The 24,323-nt window shown below is 41.2% G+C and overlaps 1 protein-coding gene across 1 annotated transcript; it reads right to left on the bottom strand.

Moving 5' to 3' along the window:
* Positions 1-1,088: 1,088 nt before the first annotated feature.
* Positions 1,089-22,592, bottom strand: SPTY2D1 (SPT2 chromatin protein domain containing 1). Its single transcript, XM_075163051.1, has 6 exons — positions 22,414-22,592; positions 11,621-11,735; positions 8,328-10,124; positions 7,361-7,517; positions 6,616-6,693; positions 1,089-4,456 (listed from the first exon to the last, which is right to left on the bottom strand). The coding sequence occupies exons 1-6, from the start codon at positions 22,471-22,473 to the stop codon at positions 4,360-4,362; spliced, it is 2,304 nt and encodes a 767-aa protein (XP_075019152.1). The 5' UTR covers positions 22,474-22,592; the 3' UTR covers positions 1,089-4,359.
* Between the last annotated feature and the right edge of the window lie 1,731 nt (positions 22,593-24,323).

Below are 24,323 nucleotides of genomic sequence, written 5' to 3'. Positions count from 1 at the left end.
GCGTTAGTCATCCGTAAATTTCCATCCTGGCCACAGTCCCAGGTGGTAGTTACTACAATTCTCAAGGTTTCAGTAACGACGATATCATTCCGCTTGAGCTACCGCTCAGATAAGGGTGTCAGGGGACGACACCTGGGCCAGGCAGTGGGAGGACGTTCCCAGCCTCCGCTATGCAGTTTCTGATACGGTCAAGGGGCGCTCAACCGCCAGACCCGGTGCACCGAGGAGTAACACCAAGGCCAAGGTTTCACGGGAATTTCCAAGATCAACAGGCAGCCCGGGGGGGCGGAATGCACCCCCACAGACGGGCTCACTTTGGTGTGTATTCATTTATCGCAGCACTGGCTGATCAGAGCAGTCACTGGTATTTACACCTCGCAGCAGTAAATCGTTCCATAGGAGACAGCAATCGAGGTGGTTCAGATTCTTTACACGGGAATAAGAGAATCGGAGAAAGATGCTGCTTATGAAACTGCAGGATGAACCACCACACTCCAAATGGAAGAGATCAAAGGCAACTGGCACACTTGTGTATATTATCATTCTAAAATACATGTACCTCCAAATATATGTTATGTCACAAGCCTAAACTGCAGGAGACGCCAGTGATTTTCAGACCTTTTCTGAATGCTTAAATGACTCCATTAATTTTTCATACATTCTTGCTGGCTGCATGCGAACAAGAGAACAGTTCTTGGAGAGCATTCAGCCTAATGCTGTTGTATGTGACAGCTCAGAGGAAACCAGCAGAAAAGAATTCTGAAAAAAATCTTCCATAAAGTAAACCAATGAGAAATAGCAGTAAAATGTTTAATGCCTGTAATTTATTGTATACATACTCTGCAAAACTTATATGCATTTGGTGTGTGCAAAAGTATATGCTTTCCTGACAGCACCAGAAAACAGTTAAGCTATGTACGAGTTTTCAACCTGATTTGTCACATTGTGTAGAAAGACATTGTGCACAAATGATATCCCCAAAGAAAAAAAAAAATCATTGGCTAAAACTAGAAGCACCCTTATTTACACACTAACACTTTAATATTGCATCACACCCACTCACCAAAATAAATAGAAGTACATTCATCACAATTTAAACACCAGTCTCTTCATATATTTATTTTCTTTCTGACATGTTTTGGTCTCCAGAAATATGCATCAGCTACTAGATTATGTTACAAAATGCAAAAAAAATAGAAAATAGTTTTCCTGGACAATATTTTGGGCTTTACACAAAAATAAATCCAGATTTCCATAGAGATCTCATATACTTCTTGAAAGATTTTTATTTTAAAGCACAGCACAGAGTTGCACACTAAGGCTTCCTGTGATATGCAAAACCCTGGCCTCCAAAAGACATCGCTGTAAAGTGAAATACAGCTCAAGTGTAAATACAAGACATTTTCAAAAAGTAGTCATCAATAGAAAGTGCCCTTCATTTGATTTAGCATTAGCAGTAAAGAAGTAGCTACTGTAATTGTGCAATCAAAGCCAGACCTGGAAGGGTTTTATGAAAAGTACGTCATTTCACACTATCAAGTTTAAGGATATAGAATCTGAGATAGCAGAAACTGACCAACCTTTTTATACTCCTACATTCATTATTTTTTGACACAATTTAGTAAAAAAGGCACATTGTCAAACAGTGAATTAAAAATTTAAAAACCAAACCAGAATTTCATTAAATACAATCAAACCATTAGCTTAACATCAGATCCTCATAAACCAATATAAGCATTCTTCCAGTTTTTCTTAACCTCAAATTCAGATGCACTTTGGACAAGTACTGAAGTACTCTCGTTAGATTAATACTATTAATCTGGCAAACAGTAAACATGTTTTTGGATACAAGGTCAGGAATTAAAACCCAAAAATTTAGTTCCTTCCTAGCCGATTTACAAATATGCAGCAAATGCAAACACATTAAAACCCAAACATTTGTACAAAATTTGAAAACCTTTAGCATCCTATGCCAATTATGAGAAAGTACTTCTTGACTGTAAAATTACAAATGTGTCCTTGAATAATTTTTCATACGAAATAGACAAAATTTAAGCAATGATCACTGTGTGAAGAAACAGTTATACAGTGTCTTAGGGAGGCTAGCAGAGTACATTCCAGTCACCATCTAAAAGACAAATGACAAAGTGCTTTACAGATTAAGAAATTTAACTGATCTTGCATGGTTAGATAATCAGAAAGTGGTGAAATAATCAGGTTTTATTTAACCTATATTGATCTGAAATGCAGATTTAATTCCCAGCTGAACCAATTTTTAATTAATCTATTTCTTTTGCTTCATAAGAAACTTTTTTTTCCCAACCAGGCAGGAAGTTGCTCACAGCTGATATAGCTGTCTGGGCTGACAGGCCCAGAGCCTTTCTCCAGCTTAGAAGGATTAAAAAGTAAAAGAACCCAGTAACTTGCTCATGGTCCCAGTGCTCATTGTCTTGAATGGATAATTCTAGGAACTACAACAGAAAATTTTAGATGGTCCCAATGAAGCAGAGTGAATACACCACATTCTAGACAAGCAGTGAGGTTACACTATCTTGCATGGTCTCAAGCGCATACACTGAGAAACAGTTTTTGTTAGTTAATATAGAAAGTTAAAAATACAGAGGAGCAACAATGGTATCTTCATCTGGGCTCCCTGTCAGCTAATACTGAATTAGTTTATAGAGTCTATCCCAATACCTTACTCATGTCAGTGTTTTACTGAGGCAGTGAAATGCTACACCATTGACAGAAAACATCTTAAAGAGGCAAATCTGTTTTTTCTTACATTAAGAGTCAGATGTTTAAACTTCAGCAGCTTCCAAGATCCTTACAGGTTGCTATCTGAACTGCTTCCTAGAAGCAGCACTGTTAAGAATAGCCTCCTGATAGGAAAGGTGCCTTTGTGGTTTTTCTACAAGGTAATTTTTCCTTTTTATTCCTTGACCTTTTTTCCCCCCCAACAAACACCCAAAGCCCTTTTTGTACTTTTCCAAGTACTTCTGGCATTAAAACATAACAGCCTCAGCAGCTGAAGCTAGAAGTACTATAACGGAGTCCTGGAGCTTGAGGCAAAGCTGAGTAGTGATACTGGTGAGCTTTGAAGGGCAACCTGGGGAAATCAAAGTAGATGCAACACCAGATTTGAGCTTCAGACTCTCAGTACAACTCCTGTAGACTTACATGAACCCTGGGCTGATCGTAAACAAATTCAGTTACTGAAAGAAACAGTCTTTAAGTGCATAGTTAGAAATAATGTGCAAATACGGGCATTAAGATAAGTAACTGAACTAACTCTCCTGCTTTACGTAACATTTTAGATTTTTGGTTTGATTAAATTAATCACAAGTATTAACTAGTTATCATGAAGCTGTTAATATTGAAGAGCTGCAAATACATTCTAACAAAACTTAATTCTGATGTGCTTTCTAAATAGTAAACCTAATTAGATAAATGACTGCTTCACATTTTAAATCATTTAACACATCGGATGTTTAATGCAAGAAAAAACATGTGCACCGTACACAATTTGTAAAAGCAGCAGAAGCTGTTAAACAAATGTGAAGATTTACAGGGCAGGAAAAGAATTCCCAAGCATATGCTTGAGCCCAAAAGCACAAGTTACATACAAACACTAGAAATTCCTGTTTCCAGGGTGTGTATTTATCATACTGAATTAGATTGGCATTGGAATTCCAGACACAGCAAAAGCCAACATAATCTTTTGGCCATATCTATAGCTGTACAATTTGCAAATGACATGCACTTTCCTGTTTAGAAATAAAGAGGTTCAAATTATTTTTATGGGTCCTCAAATCAGAAAATATGCAGCACTTTATTGCTTTGAACATCTGTGGCAACGGCTGAATTTACACCCAAGCTGCTTCTGTACAGAAGATGACATTTCAATACTTTGAGGCTCAAGTTGGGAGACAGAGTAGGATATAAAGCAATTTCTCTAAGTCTCAAGAAATATCAGGGAACAAGAATGCTATTCCTTTCTTTCAAGTGAATGCAAAATTGGTTTACTGGTATATGGGCCCACGCAGTTCCGAGTCAGTGCATAGCTAGTCAATATTTCTGCTGGCATCTTGAACTGGTTTAATCAATGGAAACATCTATTAATTTTATTCCACTTAATAATATGCGTTAGTGCATTAATTTCTTCATAAAAAACCAACCCTTGCAAGTATTAAAAATAAATATCTTATTTAGGTCAAACTAAAGCCTTGCTTTTCAGTACTTTAATCCCTTTAAATATTCTTTTGCCCTCTAACAAGCAAATGGAAACTGAAGTAGAATAAGAGATGTATGGAGGCAGAGGGTAGCAGAAACATGAACAAAGTCAACACCGTAAGTCAGTTAACGTGTCCTCAACTTCTTAGACTGTCTCTTGCGTTTTAATTCTTCTTCTTCCCGTCTCAATTCTTCTAAGTCCTCCTGAACACCGAGTCTCAAGCTGCCAAATAAGATGAAATCATTTACACACTGCTACTCAAGAAACATGAAATTTGACTTCCACCCGTCCCCCAAGAAAAGCAATCCTAAAATTACTGCAGCTGATCTGAGCAAAAATTTTAAATCAGTTCAACAATCATAAATTTTCTTTAATTACAGCAAGAATACAGCTGTAAGAAAGGAAATCAAGATTTTATCATTAGATTAGAATTAAATCTTTTGAGGGAAAAATTATTTAAAACTTTAATTAAAAAATCAAGATTGTGAAAAAAACTGATTTTAATACAAAAGGTCATTTTTTTCCCAAAAAGAAGCTGCTGCAACACATCCATCAATTCTTGCCAATGTAACTCTTACATACAAGTCATAGCAGGACTGATTCTCATCAACTTCTCCGAGAGCCACCTCAACCTTTTACATTGGCAAGGGAGAGAATGGATACGTCAAGCAGTAGAGAAGCAAAAGATTTTGTCGCAACTTCCTGGCTTGAGGCACCATTCGGGTAGCTCCAGGCACAACATTGCTCCACCCTCAGTCATTCTAGCTGCCATGACTGGTGAACAGGCCCGCGGAAGAGACTCTGCTAATACAGCATGTTCCAGCTACGTCCCTGCATAAATTCTTCAGCTTCTAGAAGTCAATATGTTGAAAGTGATACCTAAACCAGCATCTGCAATCACTGATCTCCTCTTCAATAAATAAGGGCTGGATAGTCTTGCTAGTTTGACACTAGGAATAGGTGTAGCAAAGTTACCATTTCGTGATCAGCTACTGCTTCATTTGCAGCCCCACCAAGTGCATTTGTACATCCATAGCTCACTATGAAGCAGTGTAGCTATGCACCTCGATGCAAGAGGTTCAACCACGTGACAATGAGGATTCAACTGTTCCGGGCTAAACTGCTCCAGTACAGGCTCCAAAATGGATTTTATGCCTAAGCAAGCATAGCAAAGTCATCTTGAATTCAGGAAACTGCAGTCATCCAAATTAAGGATAGAAGAAACACATCAAGGATCTATGTGATAAAACTCTGTCTTGAAGCATCATTTTTCATTTCGACTTAGAACTTAACTATAATTTTAGTGGGCTTGCTTGGTTAGAAAAAGTTCCTCATTTCCAGAGTCACAATGCTTTTAACCAAACTCTCAGTGAAAAGTAGCTGAGCATTGAAAATGGTTAAACTCAGTTTTACTCACGTTTCTTATCTCCCCTTCCTTTATGCTAGCATGTGTAGTTAAGTTAGCCAGGTATTCAACTCTGCAAAACCTCACTCTAGGTCTTCAACAGAGAATTCGGTCAATAGCAATATAGCTGTAAAATTCCAGTTGTTTCCTCTAACTCCATTTAACAGACTATAGCTTTGCACGAGCTGCAGCTATTCCCCAGGAGCAAGGAGGGATAAGGACACCGACTACAACTTCAAAAAGATACAAGTTTCCAATGCTCAAGGCACCTTCTGAATAACAATACAAAAATTTTAGTAGAACAAAAAAAATTTGGTAACTCAGTATATTCCAATATTTTCCATCATCTATAAAAACCTCTTATAACTTTCACAAAGCCTGTTCCACCAGACATTAAAAAACAAAAAGAAAACCAGTTTATGAACACCAGGTTTTATACTAGCGACATAAGAATTGTGCAGGTCTAGAGGCCAAAACCAATGGTCAAAACCAATATGTAAATACAACCTTCATATTTGAAATCACTGATTACAAAAGTTTGTCAAAGTACTTTTTATACATACATAGAAATATACACACACAAACACATGTATATAGATAAAAACAAATAAATCTCCTTCCAGTCCTCAAACTAGCAGAATATTGTAATGTTTGGGACAAATTGAAGGGTTTAGCATTTCAACTGAAATTTAAAGTATTTTTAAAAAGATTTTTGGGCATAAGTTGGCTTTGGTTTGGCGGTGGGTTCCCCTCCCAAGCAAAGTTTGTGAAGCATGAGAAAGAACATACAAGATCTATTTAGTGTACCCACCATTGGCTAGCTGAGTTTCATCTTTACCTAAGCTTTCTTATAAGAAATGGTAAGGCTTATTTACCTCTGCTATAAAAAGGAGCAAATATCCACTCTAACTTAGCCCCATGACTTGGGCAATAAACAAACTTGCCACTTTCTATGTGAGTTTAAATCTGTGCATACCTCCTAGCTTCTTCTTTCTGTTGCTCTCTCCAGCTGCTCTCCATATAACGTAAGGCATAATCACTTTCATCTTTGTATCTGGAAATTAAATACTAGTTTTCAGCACACTAAAAAACCATGATAATGTACAGTTGAATTATGAATTCACATACCTTCTTAGAAAGAATAATTACCTTGCTATATACAGATTTTAATGTTTTGAAAGAATCTAAGTTACAAGCCTTTAAAATGCTTGCTTTCTTATACCTTAATGTCAGACAAGAGGGAAGTATTTAAATAAGCCAAATAAGAGCCTTCATTTTCCAGCAGTTCCTAGTCATACCAAGTTAGATCCTCTTACAGAACAGCTAACACTATTGCATTTAGCAGTTCATATTCACGCAACTACATTTGATGAATTCTGAAATGCTGCAGACTGCTATAGAAAGCATTTTAACATCCAATAATAACAAAGAGTTGCTATGAGTTATACAGGTGAGACACCGAAGCAGCGTGTTGTTTTCCAACTATGTCCTATTGCATCAAATTTCATTGCTCGCCAGAAGAGCGTGGCAGGCAGTGTGAAAAATTCAAGGTCCCTTCTGCACAGAAGCAGCTCTAATGTTGTTAAATTTCTGCAATGCAAAACCATTTTTGGATACCAGCACTTCCCCTATTTCTAAAACATTTTTATTTGTTGAGCTATATTAATTTCTGTTGTTCTGTTGCTTGTTCTGCAATATCTTAAAATTGACATTTTTCTTACCTTTTCCGGTCATAGCCAAATATTTCCCGAATATGTTTTGATATTTCTTCTTGGGGTTCCCCTTCATCTTCAATGAAGTCATCCATTTCAGAGTCATATTCATCATCATCATCGTCTTCTATTTGTCTCTTGTAACTAATAGGTGGTCTTCCAAGACCTAAATGACAGGGAGTGAAAAAATCATTAATTAATAATATTAACATAACATTAATTTAACAGTACTTCTCGTTACACCTTAGGCACAGCCATTTTACAGCTCTGGGCTTCAAGGTGGAAAACTTCTGCCTCAAGTTAACTAGCAATTCTCAGAAACTCAGTAAAAGGAAATACTTCCTTTAAGGTGTGCTATAGAAGATTATATATCAGCATCACCAACTGCATCCTGAGGAAGCTACCAGACACAAGTCTACGTTCTTGTTCAGGGTTTTCTAGGCACTTATTTGCTAGAGTCCATGCTGCTTGTTTCTGTTCAGAAATACATTTTTAGAACTGCTTGCTTACTGATAAGGTGAATTTGCCAAAACAAGTATCAATCACAGGTTTGCTGTGTGGTTTTAATTTTCATGTACTGCTTTAAGCATCTGTTATTTAAGACACTACGAAATTTTAAAGACTAAGCATAATTAAGCGATGCAGGAAGTGAATCCTTCAATTCTTTTCCTTCTAACAGCAGTTGTATACCAATATCCATCACAGGCTGCTTAGTTTTCTTTCATGTAATACTTCACACCCCAGGCCTGTATTTCAAGGAACATGAGCATAGGTAAAAATAAATAAAAAGTTGCAAAGCAGAAAAAAGCATTCTACCCTTAAATGCACTCTTTAAAAGGCAAATATGGTATTTTGTCCAAGTCTTCCTAATTACATCTCTAATTGTCAAAGACCCTCAGTGACCTCAACTCAGACATATATAAAAAATCCAAACAAATAACTAAGTGAAAAAATTATTTGCTCGAGAACTTTTTACCTTGTGGATGAAACACAGGTCTATGCCCTTGAAAAGATCTCATTCCATTTATCTGTCCATTGCTAGGTCTCGTGACTAGGTTTTTAGAAGAAATAGTTTCCGATACAACAGTACACTTCGGTTTTACAGTTGCACCCAAGCCACTGCCTGGTCGCCCAGGTCCTGTGCTTGGGCTGACCCCTGGCCTTCCTGGTCCTGTTCCCAAGCTGCTGCCTGGTCGCTTGGCTCCTGTGCTTGGACTGATTCCTGGCCTTCCTGGTCCTGTTCCCAAGCTGCTGCCTGGTCGCCCGGGTCCAGTGCTTGGGCTGACTCCTGGCCTTCCTGGTCCTGTTCCCAAGCTGCTGCCGCCTGGTCGCCCAGGTCCAGTGCTGGGGCTGACTCCTGGCCTTCCTGGTCCTGTACCCGTGCTGCTGCCTGGTCGCCCAGGTCCAGTGCTGCGGCTGACCCCTGGCCTTCCTGGTCCTGTACCCGTGCTGCTGCCTGGTCGCCCAGGTCCTGCGTTTGTGCTGATGCCTGGCCTTCCTGGGCCAGTGCCCAAGCTGCTGCCTGGTCGCCCAAGTCCCATGCTTGAGCTGCTGCCTGGTCGCCCAGGTCCTGTGCTTGAGCTGCCAGCCGGCCTTCCAGGTCCCATGCCTGAGCCACCGCCCAGTCGCCCAGGTCCTGGGCTTGAGCTGCTACCTGGCCTTCCAGGTCCTGCGGCTGAGCCGCTGCCCAGTCGCCCAGCTCCTGGGCTTAAACCGCTTCCTGGCCTTCCAGGTCCCATGCCAGAACTGCTGCTCGATTGCCCAGGTCCTGCACTTGAACCGCCACCTGGATGTCCAGGTCCTCCTTTCCCTAAGCTGCTGCCCGATCGTTTTGCATTGGAGTTGATTCCATGCTGAAGGGCTGCAGCATTTCCTGATTTTGCATGGGCAGACTTTTTCAGGCTGGATTCTTTAGCCGATGGTAGCCTCGGAGCCCCATTGGCCGCTGGTTTTGAGGGTGGCACATGAGAGCTTGAGCCAGACTTTCCAATACCATTGACAGGTAATTTACTATGACTGCTACCAGTAGAGCTTTTTAAGGAGCCATTTTGTGAGGTTTTTTCCATTTGATCAAATCTGGAGGAAGATGATGACCGTGAGTGTTTTTCAGTCAATGCTGGTGCTTTGGATTTCTTATCAGTACCGCTCATAGAAGACAACAGACTGCCTTTTGGTGTGGAATGTTTATCTACTGAACTTTTGTTAAGTTTTGCATTTACAGATTCTTTCCGAGAAGTCACTTTTTTTGAAGAACTGGATATCCCTGTATTCTTAATCTCCTTCTCACTTTTCTTATGCATTTCTACTCTTTTGTTTTTGCGTCCCAAATACTCCCTCTCTCTCAATTCTTCTGCTGTTCTGGGTCTCTCTTCTACCTTTTTCACTGCTTTTATTTCCACCGGTTCATATTGTTTTTTTTCAGCAAGCCTTAAAAGCTCTGCAAAGTTCAGAGGTGCTGGTGCACTTTTGGGAGGCGCCTTTGGTTTCACTGCAACTTTGGATGGTTTCTCTTCATATTCTTCTTGCTCATGCTCAGATTCAGTCTGACTGTATTCAAGTTGCTCAGTTTCATCTTCTATTGCATACTCAGCCTCTGGGGCCTGAGCAACATTCTCGCAAGTCCTCCTCTTTTTAGGCTTCTCTTCAACAGGAATGCCATTATAGCCATAAAAATTATCCTTTGTTCGCGAGGCCATAGCTCTTGCCTTTCTGTCATGTTTCAGTTCAATACGTCTAGCCAAGAGTTCTTCTTTCTTTCTTCTTTCTTCCAATGCTGTAAAAGAAAATCAGGAGAAAGTTATGCAAACGCACTACTTTTTATTTCAATTTCTTCCAAGCTGATAAACCATTTAGGACAGTAGTTTAAGGATATCTGGCTAACAGCTATTGAAAATAGACCAGCGGGTGATCAGAGGTCTGCCAACAGGGCAAGCTAACCCACCTGAATCAGTTACTCCAACAAACAAAGGCAAACGATTAAGTCAAATGCTGCTATTGCAAAACCCACTAAGGTGATTCAACCCAAGCAGCTCTCCAGAATGCTACGCAAACTAAGGAGAATTACTGTGTGAGGAGGTACAGGACTTATGGGATCTCTGGGTAATGGAAGGAGTCCTGAGACTGAGCAAGAGAATTTTGAGACTGTACAGAATTTACTGTCAGATGTGTAAGGGAAGATGAGGAAAGGGAAGGAATCAAAGAGTATTGGGGGGATAAGAATTGGAAAACAGGCTGAGTCTATGTGTAGAGGGGTGTAGGGGAGACAGAAGAAGCCAGCCACAGATAAACAAGCTGCTGGTCACTACATTTGTCTGGTAGAGTCCTGCGCCTTATCTCCACAGTCTGTCCTATATTTTTACTGAACTGTTTTTAGCCATTTTCTGCATAAGTATGCTCTCTATCTTGAGTCTGTGTGTGATCTGTTGACAAAATTCGGGCTGAATTAGTTGGTGAGTAAGATGAGAGGTCTGAACGCCAGATACTGGAGAGACCAAGGGAGTGGGGGCCAAATACCAGAAAGATTCAGGAAAAGCATCAATTCCTAGAAAATGGTTTGGGCTACTCATGCTGTGGGTGCCTGTAAAGGTACCATCCCCTGCCTATGTTATTCTATTGTCCAGGGCTGTGACTGTACAGAGTGTGAGTGCATGCATGCCTATGTGGAATTCATGCTCACTCTTGCCTCTGGCTGGACCTGGCAGCAGGGAAAAGGAGCAGGCTCATGACTGGCCCAGGAGAGAAGGAATACCCTGGGCCATCCAGTCCATCAGATTTGGTTACCTTTAACAAAATATTAACATCAGAAGCAATGCAGTATTAGTTTATTCTATAGGTTACTTAAAGGAAATATAATACTGTGGAAAAACTGTGGCTCAAACAAAGCCTCTGCCATACAAATTTTAAATTCAGACTGTATTGATACACTAGATTAAGACACAACAACAGGAACTCTTACGATTTTTTCACACAGATAGAGCTTTTCAAAGTTAAGTTACCAAAAGTCCAGATGGTTTCTTGCAATATCTCTTCACCTTCACTACTTCTCCATCTCCAACAGTAAATGCTACTGTAGCTGATTAATATTTAACTCTTTAGGAAAGCATGCAAACATCCCTAGTCCTTACGTAGTCCCAGCTTTCGCTCAGCATCATTTATGTGCATAAATTCCACAAACAGATGTGTAGCTGCATTTGCAAGAGCTTTGAATAAGGTGGCAAAGTCTCAAAGAGTCAGTGAAAGTCTCCCATAGGAAATATTTTGGACTGTTACCTTTTTTTCTTTTTTCTTCTTCTTGCCGTCTGAGAAATGCTTGCACTGCTGCAGACTCTACACCCTTGACTTTTGGAACCTTTTTGGGAGGACCAACAGCCAAACTGTACCTTTTCTGCCAAGAACAAAGAAATATGTCAGAAAAGTTAAGAAATGTAAAAATCTTCAAGTTTTTAGAACTGAGGAGTTGCATAACAGTCATGTACTTGACTTTAAGCATAGAGATGGTACAGAATAAACAAACAATGAATTCCCACTGAAGCTGAGAGTTGTGATACACTTGACCCCTAGCCGTACTTTGGTTCTGGCTGACTAAGGAGCAAGAGGCCTCACATCCCTGGGATGAACTTGCATGCCAGAAAGCCCCTGGCTCACACACAGGGGAGTGAAGGTGTCTTGAAAAATATTTTGAAAGGTGGTTTCAAAACCCAGAAGTGTAAGATAACCAAAGTACAGAACAAGATACCAGAGCTAAAACAAAGACACCTATCTTGTCTATATTATTACAAGCAGCCAACTACTTCACCCTATAAATATTACCATCAGGATGGGCCCAATTTGAGCTCTCCCTGAATTGCAGCTGGACTGCATGCCAGGTGACTCTCCCCTTGAGCAGGGACGCCTCTCAAGATTAGAGGTTCCTTACCTGAGATTAAGAGATCCTTCCTTACCCAAGGCGGAGAGATCCTTTACCCATGACAGATCCTCGGTAAGTGACTGATAGCATGCTAATTAATATTACGAAATGTTACTAATCCATGTAGCTACTCAATATTATTAGAAACGTTGTATGGATAACTCCATTAGACATAAACTGTTGACCAAGTCTGAGATTAAGATTGGATCCAGCCACACCTAGGCTCCAAAAGGAGTTTAGAAAGCAAGGGGGTCCACTCTGAACCTCATTACTCAACGGGAGGGTCCTCCTTACTCTTTGCATCTCCGGTCTTTGTGTCAATCCTTCTAACTCAATTCTAACTCAATTTTCCTTCATATGTTTCTTCCATGAAGGAATTAATAAGGTGACTCTTGCCATCAAACTTATTGAACCTTAACAAACTACTGTTAAAACTTTGTTAAATTCCATCGAACTTATTGAACTCTGTCAAATTATTATTTTATCTCAATAAAATATATTGCCGCTTCTCTGTTGAGACATGCCTTCCACTCATACATGACAAGAATGCACTCAGCTTTCTGAAGGAATGAACAGGAAACCAGAAGACAGGTAGGGAAACCAAGAGAAATGAGTAAAATGCACTAGACTGAGAAGGAACGCACAGCTGCATCAGTAATGGAATAAAAATATTTCAGTTCAGCCTTAGTCTTTGACTAAGCAGGAAACAAAAGCAGACTACAGTCCAAGCTGCCAGAGTCTGTTCAATTCCACACTGCAGGTTTACAGGTCCTTTAGGGCTTTCAGCTATTTTGTGGACGCTCATTTCAGTTTCAGGTGATCTTATTCAGTGAAAATAAATAAATCAACTCAAAAAATGGAATTACTCCAAAAGTAAGTTGGAACTGACTTCACCAGCATAATTAGTAGGTTGATCTAAACCCAGTGGTATTGATTTTAGTTCATGCTGCAGTGATCTTAAACAGAAAACTACTGTACATCAAGGAGTTAGTGATCTGCATACCAGTTGACCTGAATAGGCGCAGGCCTGCGCTCTACTCATCACTTGAGCCCGCTGGATGAATTCAGCATGTTGTCCCTCAAAGGGGGTTCGTTACCTGGTGTGCAATAAGCCAATCTCACACAGAGCCCAGATATTTGTTTGTTTCGTGTCTGTGCAGAGATGGGTGATAGGAGGTAACTCCACAAAGCTGGCACGCCAACATACAAAAACAAGTCCTTATTTATATCTTAAAATCAGCTAACTACTGCCCATTCTACAAACAGATTGGTTATTATAATTTTCTCATTACCACTTTGCTTTGTCATTCTCAACATTAACTACGCGTGTTCAGTGGGTAAGGGGATTAATGTGGTAGGGGGAGATTTCAGCAGTGGAGGTGTGGTTTTCATTTTATAAGTGGGATAGGTTAACTTAGGACATGATCTTTGAGGAACTTGGCACAATTTTTACAGTTTGAAAGACACTTCATTTTTCTCAAGTTCATGCCTACTGGTTCATGGCCATCCGTTCCTTTCTTGTTCTAAAAATCAATTTATCAATATGTTATGTTATAACAATTCCCCTATTATTTTAATTAATTATTTACAAGATTCAGCAGCTTTCCCATGTAACCATACTACAAGCAGATTAATTGTGACAGAATAAGCAGTCCCCACTTGGCACCTGGCAATTACAGCACTTGCATGTGGCATAATTTGCCTGGAGAAGAGAAGGCTCTGGGGAGACCTTATTGTGGCCTTTCAATACTTAAAGGGGGCTTATGAGAAAAGTGGGGGCAGACTTTTTAGTACGGCCTGTAGCAATAAGACAGGGGATAATGGTTTTGAACTAAAAGAGGGTAGATTCAGACTAGATATAAGGAGGAAATTTTTTACGATGAAGGTGGTGAAACCCTGGCACAGGTTACCCAGAGAGGTGGGGGATGCCCCAACCCTGGGAACATTCAAGGTCAGGGTGGACGGGGCTCTGAGCAACCTGATCTAGTTGAAGATGTCCCTGCCCACGGCAGGGGGGGTTGGACTAGATGACCTTTAAAGGACCCTTCCAACCCAAACCATTCTATGATTCTATGTCTCATTATACCTTCAGGTGAAGCAACATGTTTTCATATAATATCCTTTTGCTTGGCAGTGGAAATGATAAATAGAACTGTTTACTTCCAAGAACATCCTGTAAAAGCTCTAAAGACTACAATGCTGGTGATCCTCACCACAGATGGGATTTGCACAGCTTGCCATGCCTAGATGTCTGTCCAGTGCTGTACAACTCGGGGTTCCACAGCGGAACAGATGTGAAGTTATCTATGCTATCCCCTTTTTTCCTTCTCCTGTTATCTCCAATAAATCTCCAATTATTTTAGTCAACATGTTTAGAGTCCGAGTGCCTTTCTTACTGGGATCTAGAATGAACACTTGCACTAGTGTGCTACACCTGTTCGGACGTTACCTTTCATCAGATTGGGCTTTAGAATGATAAAATGGAAAGAAACAAAAGACTTTTTTGATCTTCTTCCCACAAACAGACTAGAGAACATAAACAAAGCAGTAAGAAGGACAGAGACACTTGCAAAGATAAATACAATAGAAGCCAGTTAAACAGATGGAAAGCAGAAGAATACATTTAGGAAAAAAACAACTCTATTTGAGGTTTGAGAGGTTTGGGGTTTTTTGGGCCAATAGATTATAACCTATACCAAGATGTTCCCACATGGAAAGTTAGGATCCTCACCAAATGAAAGAGCTGTGAAATAGAGTCCCAAATAAAAACAATATCACTAATAAAAAAGCCACACAAGTCAGTATTCCCATAAATATCTTCCTATCCTCATATAGCCTTATGAAATGTAACTAAAAAAATTAAATTAAAATATCTGGTAAAGATACCTACATCCAAATGTTTCAGAAGGAATAATCAGGCAAGCTAGTAGCATAACTCCCTATAGATTTCAATATCACCCAATGGAATGGTGATATTCTAATTTCTAATTTATTGAAACAGCAGCACATGAGTAGATCCTTGGATTACTTTAAATATTAACATGCAAACCCATACTTTATCTTGTATATACATGCACTAAGAAGCAAAGTTCAGAGACTCATTTCTAAAATGCAGCCAAAACTGGCTCCAAGGGCAGCTACAATAACAGCTATTTGTAGTTGCCTTTAGTAATTTCTGAAATTACTACAACAAAATTATAAAGATACGCCATCCACATACATTGCAGTAGTAAAACCTGACATGTTGCCTCATCGCATTAAAGACCTACTACGGTCAAGCTCATTTACCAAGATTAACCTCTGTGCAAGAGAGTTTACCACAGTCTGTAAATCCTTATCACTTGGAGAAGCTCCAACTCTGAACAGTTTTTGGTACTTACAATTTAAGTCATTAGAATCGATCATCATAGCTAGGACTATTTAAAGCATAAGAAGATAGCTGGAGCTGGGCCCCTCTCTTCTGGGAAGCTGAGGTCCTTCCTTCCCCAACTTGTGTTGTTTACACCAAAAGTATTCCAAGACCTAACTGTTCAGGAAACCTGAACCACGACCCAGTACTGCCTCTCAATTTTTGCTCAAATGTAGCCCATGACTCAGTGGCCCAAAGTAATCTGGCGTGCTCCGTCTAAATCAGAACAGATAGAGAAGCAAAGCAATCCACACATAGTCAGTGAAAATCCTTTCAGAAAAAGGTTGAAGCAAATTAGTACCTTAGGAACAATTTGAGGTACTCTGTAGTATACTCCTATTAGTATAATGTGTACATAAATTACCTTACTCCCAAAGTGAAACATGTAATGTTTTGCCATTGGTAACCTAATTTGGCAACACTTGGTTTAATTATTCAATTTCTACACAGTTTTTAAAAACAAACAAGACAGAACATTTTCAAAACAGAGGATACAGTTGGACTTGATCTTAAGGGTCTTTTCCAACCTAAATGATTTTATGATTCTGAGAGAGTTTTAGGCCTAAGGAGCACCGTTCAAAACTGCTAAACAGCAGGGACAAATGTAGATTTATCTATCCTGATAGGAAGCCTTATAAAGAATTAAAGTGATGGGGAAGCAGTTTTCAGGCTTTGTTTTGCTGCACTACAACCAACAATCCTGTCCAGGAGCAGGTTTGTAAAGCAGCTTGACAGACATGCTGTTTTCTCACTGCCACTAATGTGGCAAATTGTGAAAAATTCAAGATTTAGAAGTCTTCCTATCAGTAGCATTTCTTGATAGTGACTAATAACTGAAAACATAGCTAAACGATTCATAAATGAATACCCGTTTTCTGTACTGTGAATCACTACTATTGTTGATAAAAATTTTGTTCACCTTCATTTAGAAATAGCATAAAATAACCAGCTTAAGTTTAGTCTTTTTAAAAGCACTGAACCATGCACACATTCCACAAGCACTGATAAAGTGTTTTACTTACAGTGCAAATGAACTGTATAGGGCAAATGCATCAGATTCCAGGTAAACCAGATAAAATAAGCCGGGGCATGTCACTACTTTATCATCCAAGCAGCAGCTGTGCTATTCTGGCTTTTTATAGCTATTGCCAGGTTGGTTAAATCAACAGAGAAACAGAAATGTTTAGCTGTTAGGAGAGAGCAGGTCAAGCTGTTCCCAGAACCCTGCACTACTCAAGTTGTAAACACTGATTATCTCTCTGGGTAGAACCTAGTGACAGCTCTAACTGAACACTGCTGAGGTACACAACGTGGGCACTGCTTTACCCAAAGGAAAAAGTAAAGGCTGTGGAAGTGCCTTTCTTCAGCTTTCTACCCTCAAGAAATAACAAGTCTCTTCCTACCAGTGAGTAGTATTTCTCCTGAGGTTTCTCATTTTTTACCTTTGTCTCTGCAAACCTTGCCATAAGTACCTACCTAATAACTGGCTATCCCTGAATCTACCCAATGGTACTTTAAGAGTATGGTGGAAAGTCCATTACAGTGCAAAATCTTACTTGTTTTCCACTTGCAGCCAGAATAAACAGTTTCAGTGAGCTATCTAGCATACAAAGTTACATGACTGACAAAGCAGCAGATTTTTCCACTGAAAAGTATACCTCAAAACAAAAAGATGAATTTAAAAAGATTGGTATTAATATGGCAACTAAAAAAACCCACCAGGCTGTATGTGCCTATACATTCACACACATATGTACTGACTTGTGAGAGATACATGTCAGATATAGTTTATATACATATGACATCTATTCCTTAAATGCAGAGTGCCACTGTCTAGAAGCAGTCTTGGCCAGCAGGCCAGCTCCAGGTCACAGGTTTAACTGTGGAATCTGCAACCAAGGTTTTGCTCTGAAATCTGACTTTAAAAAGTGGCACTCGATCCTGATACAGTTGCAGCTCTTTTGATGTCAGCATTCAAGTGCCAAATCTTGGACTGTAAAACAGATTTTATAAAATTATTGTAAGCTTTGTGGCATCCAAATGGAGTCCCAAGAGGTCTAGACCAAATGCTAAACCCAGACACAAGCAACAGCAGTAGCATTGCCTTTGACGATGATCAATATTTACACAGGTAGCAAGGCGAGATATGAGTGATCAATGCTGCCGAACCTGATTCTCAAGCAGAGCACCTGTGCAACCAATCATTTCTGCTATGGGCTTGCACACGCAATGTAAAGACAATTCCACTTGTGTATCTGGTACGGGCAACTTGCAGAGGTTCTCACAGGTTGGGTTTTTTTGTTTGCTTGTTTTGCACTAGCAAGTTGTGACCCCTGTACAATGTCATAACACTTTTCCTGGTCTTCCTTACCATTCATCAAGATACATAGCCTTCTGCAATGGGAAGTCCCTGTTTCCCCCTAAATATTCTTCAGGGTATAACTTTCTGATAACATCACTAATGCTTCATTCACCCAGTTAAGCCACACATACATCCTTTTTTGTATCATTCCTCTCGCAATGCCCTAATACTAGTTCCTCAAAAGGCAGCTTTCCAAATTGATAAGTAGTTATTTGTTTTAATGGCCCAGGGGCCCCTGCTATCATCCTGTGCTTGTACTTCCAAGGCCTCTGCTACAGTCTTAGCACTGTCCACCCTGCAGACACCATGCTGGGATTACCAGCTGCTCACTCTGCAGTTAGACTTTCTCAGAACACATGCATGTAATGCTTTCTCAAGTACTGTTATCAATATCTAGTTATGACAAAATAAATGGTAGTTACCAAGCATGCTTAAATTTGTTTGGTTATCTTCAGGTTCTAACAACTCCTACCAAGAGAAAAGCTTTACTGATAACAGTATTTTAACTATCAGCTCATACTGTTCTCATCTCCCGAAACCAATTTAGCAGGGTCATACATTTTACTGCTAAAAATGCAAAAATAATTTTCTTAAGATTCTGCAACTGTTGTCACAACACCCAAGCTGAACCATTAGCTGAAAAAATGCAGAAATTTCTTCTGTTAAATGTTGCCTCACACAGTAAAAAAAAAAAATTTAAAAAGCATACTTTATGCTTTCCTTTATGTAGTGATATTGTAGTCTCCATTTTCACCTGCTTATGCAAAAAAAAGAGACTAGGAATAGGAAAAGCTGAAAGTTTTACACATTTTATTCAATGTTTGCAGTGCCTGGAACTTAACTATCAAGTTCAGCCAAGTTGAGAGTAAAAGCCCTCCTCACCCCTTGCCAACTTTTTACTTTGCATATCTTGCAGTTCTCGTGTGGATGCTGATATAACACAAAGCATTTCTAGGCCCTGTTTTGAGACAAGCTTTAACCACACAATAAACGCATGCACACCAATTGAATAGGAGTCTGATTCTACGACAGCGATCTGTACTTCGCAGCCATTCTCCGTATTTCTCTTGCAGGGCTCCTTTTGCCTATGGACAAACATTCAATAGTTTCTAGATTACAATTTCACGGGCAGGCTCTGCAACACACAGGGTCCTCGGAACAAACTCTGGGATTTTGCTACTGTTTTACTTCACAAATACTTAATTTCTGGTAGCTGTGTGTACCTGTCACCTTTACTGGAGGCTATTTTGTAATGATGCATGGTCACTATGTATTAGTCCGACTTAAAATGAGGTTTCAGCAAGTGCTGACGTGGTGACAAGCTGTTTCAGTTTTGGGTCACCTCTTTGTGGTTAAATGCTGTTCTGTATCAGATTTTGTGTAAGTTCAGTACACCAAAGATTCATCCTCAGTTAAAAGGAGTAGGGAGCTATATGAGATCATTTCTAATAAATTATTAATGAGAACAGAGCAAGGTGAATAAAAGAATGACTTGGTTCCAACTATGCTCAGTGTTTTTTTTTTTAAAGAAAAGGTGCAATACAATTTCATACTTTTAAGAATATCTTCAATACAAACATCTCAAAGTGCTTCACCACATCCGTTACGTCACGTAAAACTTGCGACATAACAGAGTATACCAATTTCACCAAAAAGAGAAGAGTGACATGGAAAGTATTTAAATCTTACTGAAATCAACATTAAATCTCGTAACTGATATCATGTCTAATCAAAGCAAGATTACATTGGAAATCTAATGGACTGCTAATATGAACACATGTAATAAGATACATACAATACTGAAGCCCCTATGGAACATTCTGTGAGAAAAACTGGGGCTCCTTTCAGCAACTGCTATAAAGATTATTAGCAACACATCATTAATAGCTTATACACTAGTTCATATATGTACTGTTTTATTTAGAAACAAAACCTGATGCAACTAATAGAGCACTGAAAGGCTGATTTCAGCAATGTTCCTTTTGAATCTGGATTTCCATAGGGAGATGAACAAGCAGATCTGTTTTTACAGGGACATGATGCAATACCTGTTTTACACAGGTCCCTCTTTTACAATACAAGACCATATTATTTCTTAAATAGAGTTTTTCTATAGTTTCTACTTTTGAGATATATATACTGCTTGCGAGTGTTACTCTATTTTTCATTACAATAGGCGTGGAATATTTAGTTTAGTGCACTGTAAAGTTTATTTTAAACTTCTCAAAGGGAAATTCAGGGGATATGCTGATTAATGCAGGAACTAACATTTCCGAAACCTGGTAACTTTACATACCAGCAAATTTTGTAATTAGTCTGTATGGTATTTTTAATAAAAATATTTATGATTAATTATATTCTTCTCATATGAACATATTTTATGTATTAACTTTAATCTAGTGGAGTTACCTTGATGTCCACTGATCAGCAAACCTCCCCAGGCGCTCTTTTGAAGCCTAACACCTGCAGATAACCTCAAGCAGTGCCAAGCAATGCTGAGGGACATGGTTTAGCGGTGGACTTGGCAGTGCTAGGTTAATGGTTGGACTTGATGATCTTAAAGGTCTTTTCCAACATAAACGATTCTATGATTCCAAGTGCAGGTCCACTTTTGCTCAGAGACCAATGCCAACTTTACAGCTAAAAGCTGCACCACTAACATGCTAGAACGGCAGGAAACCAAACTGCTTCAGCTATGGATTGAATGGCACTCTCACTCCGTGAGTTAATCAGGTAAGCAAATCCTAATCCTGCCTTTTCTAAAAAGTAACAAAACCCTCATCCATTGCACAACGAGTAGGATTGCCTCCCTCCACCATCTCATCGGCAACAGAGAACATGGCAGATATTTCATCAATTCATCATCATGGTTTGTAATGATAAAAAATAGTGGTACAGTACACTAAAGCTGCATGAGAAAACTAAGAAGGTAAAACAAAGTTTTAAACATCTAAATAAGAACTACAACAACCCAATGTCAATTTAGTGGAACAGCTGGTTTTAGGAGTCATAAAACAGGCATTTAAATATCTCAAAGTATTTTTATATTTGATATTTTTATATTTATGTTACAAACCATATTTCTACGTAGAGTCAGAGACAAACTAAATCAGGCTAAATATTGAAGAGTACATTTTATAAGGTTTTTAAAACACGATGGAATCTGACAAATTATGCATATCTACCATATGGTTCGTCCATATTACCAACTGGTCACAGTATTAGCGAACATTACCAAAGTTTTACCAGTGATATAGAGAGACTGAGATACTCTCAATCCTCGAGTGCCTCCACTTCAGCAGTGTTAGAACTAAAGAGTATGCTTTTTCTGTTTTTCCTATAGTTTATGCTAAAAACAACTACCCCTCTCATTTACACTGGTTTAAGCGAGCTAATCACAGAAACATAGAACTCTAGCACTCGGTTAAAGAACAGACAGGAAAAGTGTTTCCCTAGCTGCTGGCTACCAAAGAGAAAATATTTTTTATCAAATACACACACATGACTTATAATTTGGGTCCTGCCAAAGGAATGAAACCCAGGATACTAATGTACCAAAAGGCCACAGGCCCTTCCTACTGCCAGACTTCATTCAGCCAAGTAAGTGGGTTATTTCATACTGAATCAAGATAAAACTGATAGCTTGACTTAAAATACAAACTGATGAAATACAGACTTCAGAATAATATTCATAATAAACCAAACGCTCTTCACCACATACAGTTGTTGCAAGCTATTCCTTAGCAAGGGATACAAAGGTACTGGACAACGTTCAGCAGCACATTCATCCAAAACTTGTCATTCTTTGTCTCCGACCCGCATTTGAGACGTGGCAGACTTCTGTTTTCAGAGCAAACAAAAGGACTTATCCGAATTTTAACCACCACCACTGCCTTCCCCCGCACCGCCGGTTTTGCTCTCGGGATCTCGGTATTTTTGGCGACCAGAAGGCGCAAACTCCGGCTACCACTTCACAGCTCCAAGCGTGCCGAGACCTGTTGACAGAAGGAGCCCCGCTTCCTCCCCCCGCACACAGACGCTTCTCCAGCCCCCAAAAGCGAGTACCGCCGGACGGCGAAGCCAAAGGCCCGGCCTCGGGCCGGCCGGGCAGGCTCCGCCAGTGCCAGCCAGGCCCGTAAACCGGCTTCCTCGGGCGGGTCCCCCGGCGGGGCCCGAGGCGAGGGGCAGAGGCCCAAGTGAGACCCTCGAGGGCCCGTGAGGGGAGCGCGGGGCCCCGGCACGACGCGGCCCAGCCCCGAGCCGCCCCCCCCCCGGGGCCACTAGAGTGCGGGCGCCGCAACGGCTGTAACGGTCACCGTGCCCCGGCCTCGCGCTTCTCCCCACCCCCACCGCCCCCCAGCAGTCGCAGCCACCCCCGAGCTCACCGGCACCGAGTTCAGCCCCTGCTGCTCCGAGGCCATCACGAGAATATTGCGGAAATCCATGGCTGGCTCGGGGAGGGGGCGGTGAGGCAGCCGCCCTGCTCCTCCCCGCTCCCCTCCGCGCCCGGCAGAGGCGACGCCGGCCGGCCGCCTGCCCCCGCCCGCCCGCCGCCCGCCGCGCCGCTCGGCTCCGCTCCGCTCGCTTCCGGCCGCCGCCGCCTACCCTTTATATCACCTCGCCTCGCGCCGGCGTCACACCGCCCGCGCGTCACTTCCCCTGTGACGAGCGCCTCGCCTCAGGAAACGCGTCCGTTGGGGAGGACAGGGAGGGCGGGGCGCGCCTCGGCCGGCGGCGGCGGCGCCTCGCCGTGAGCCCCGGAGAGCGGTGGGGCCCGGGGCCGCGGCGGCGGCCGCCTAATGAGGGCCGCCGGGGCCGCCCCCGCCCTGCCCGCAGCCCTGCGCCAGCAGCTGGCGCCGCTGTGGGGCTGATGCCTGGGCTCGTCCCCTCGGGCTGCCCCGGCCGCGCCTCAGTTTCCCCCAGAGAAACGCCTGGTCAGCCCCGGCCCGGGCACAGAGACGCGTCAGCAAATCGACGTGAATTCTTTTTTTTTTTTGTCTAGCAGCTCTTGCGGTGAGGTTTGTGGGGTTTTGAAGGGGCAAAGCTGTTCGGGGCGAGGGGCGGTCGCTCCCCGACACCTGCCCCCCGTCCCGCTCGCAGGCCAGCGCCCACCGCCAAGCAGACATCCCGTAGCGCAGGAGGAATATGGAGTTTCTGCAGCGATCTTTCTTGGCTTATCAAGGCTCGAAAAACGGTGCTTGGCTTCTAGGGATGTCACAGCTTCAGCAGCAGCGCACTCCCGGCCCCGTGAATACCGCCTGATAAAACAGGGCTCCCAGGAGCAATGCTGAGCTTCGAGGTGGCCAAACAAAACGCTCCGTGTGTGTTCAAATGTATTTCCAAGTCTCTGACAACCGGGAAAATTGTGCAAGAACACCAGCTGACTGAAGACTCTTCCCTTGCTTTGGTTGTCAGCTCTTTTCCTATTACTGTTATCTGAGATCCATCTGACAACAATTCCTCTGCTCCACACTGCTTCTCGTAGAAACCTGGGCACTGAAAGGAACCTTTTTTAAATTAATTTTATCCTTCTTTAACATAAATTCTTCTTTAACATTGATATTACTTGACCACTCTTCACTTTCAGTTCCTCCAGTTTCCTGTCTTTTCCAATGTCCCTTTGCCTCCTTGCTGCCCTCACTTTATCTTTTTCGTATCTGAAATTCCTTTCTGGGTGTAGCTATAAGCCACGTTGCAGCCTGGTGTAAAGATGCCCAGTGTGGCCCTAACTGAGGAGAGGAACAGGACAATTTATTTGAGTGAGGCACTGCACCAGTTAACTCGCAGGGCTTTTGTAGTTCTCGAACTACAGGAGATCTGAAGTTGTTTCTGTAACGCTTGCTCTGGTATCTCTGCGTGGCTCTGCGCAGAGTAGACACTTCTGATCTCCCACTGCTTTCTCTTGGGCCACAGTCCTGATTTAACCCCTTGCCCTGTAAGAACTTAATCTTTCTCTCTCTTCCCCGTTTAATTCTCATCTCCATAAGACACGCGCTGACTTTTTACTTCTGACTCAGATCTAGATCACCTCTTCTCGTTTCCACCCTCTTTATATTATTACTTTCTTCAAATTTTCAGTTTAAGGTTTTTTTAATTTTAAGACTTTCTAGTCAGTCTCTCTTCACAGTCAGTGAGTGGTTCACCAATTTTTCTCTCATTTTTGGCATTTTGTTGCCCTCTGTGGTACTGTCAAGAAGGATATGATGCCATTTTCTGGTAGTCTTATCCGCCACCCCATCGCTGCTGTGATGCTTCTTTAATCAGAATTTCCCTGCTCTGTCTTGAATTTCTTGTA

The sequence above is a fragment of the Calonectris borealis genome, chromosome 14, assembly GCF_964195595.1.
Source record: "Calonectris borealis chromosome 14, bCalBor7.hap1.2, whole genome shotgun sequence".
Classification (NCBI taxonomy): Eukaryota; Metazoa; Chordata; class Aves; order Procellariiformes; family Procellariidae; genus Calonectris; species Calonectris borealis.
This window is presented reverse-complemented; position numbering and strand designations above follow the sequence as displayed.

Coding starts and splice junctions, on each gene's coding strand:
- SPTY2D1 (XM_075163051.1), bottom strand. CDS start 22,473: ATGGATTTCCGCAATATTCTCGTGATGGCCTCGGAGCAGCAGGGGCTG. Junction 11,736..22,413: donor AGGGGCTGAACTCGGTGCCG/GTGAGCTCGGGG, acceptor TGTTCTTGGCAG/AAAAGGTACAGTTTGGCTGT. Junction 7,518..8,327: donor ACCTGTGTTTCATCCACAAG/GTAAAAAGTTCT, acceptor CCTGTCATTTAG/GTCTTGGAAGACCACCTATT.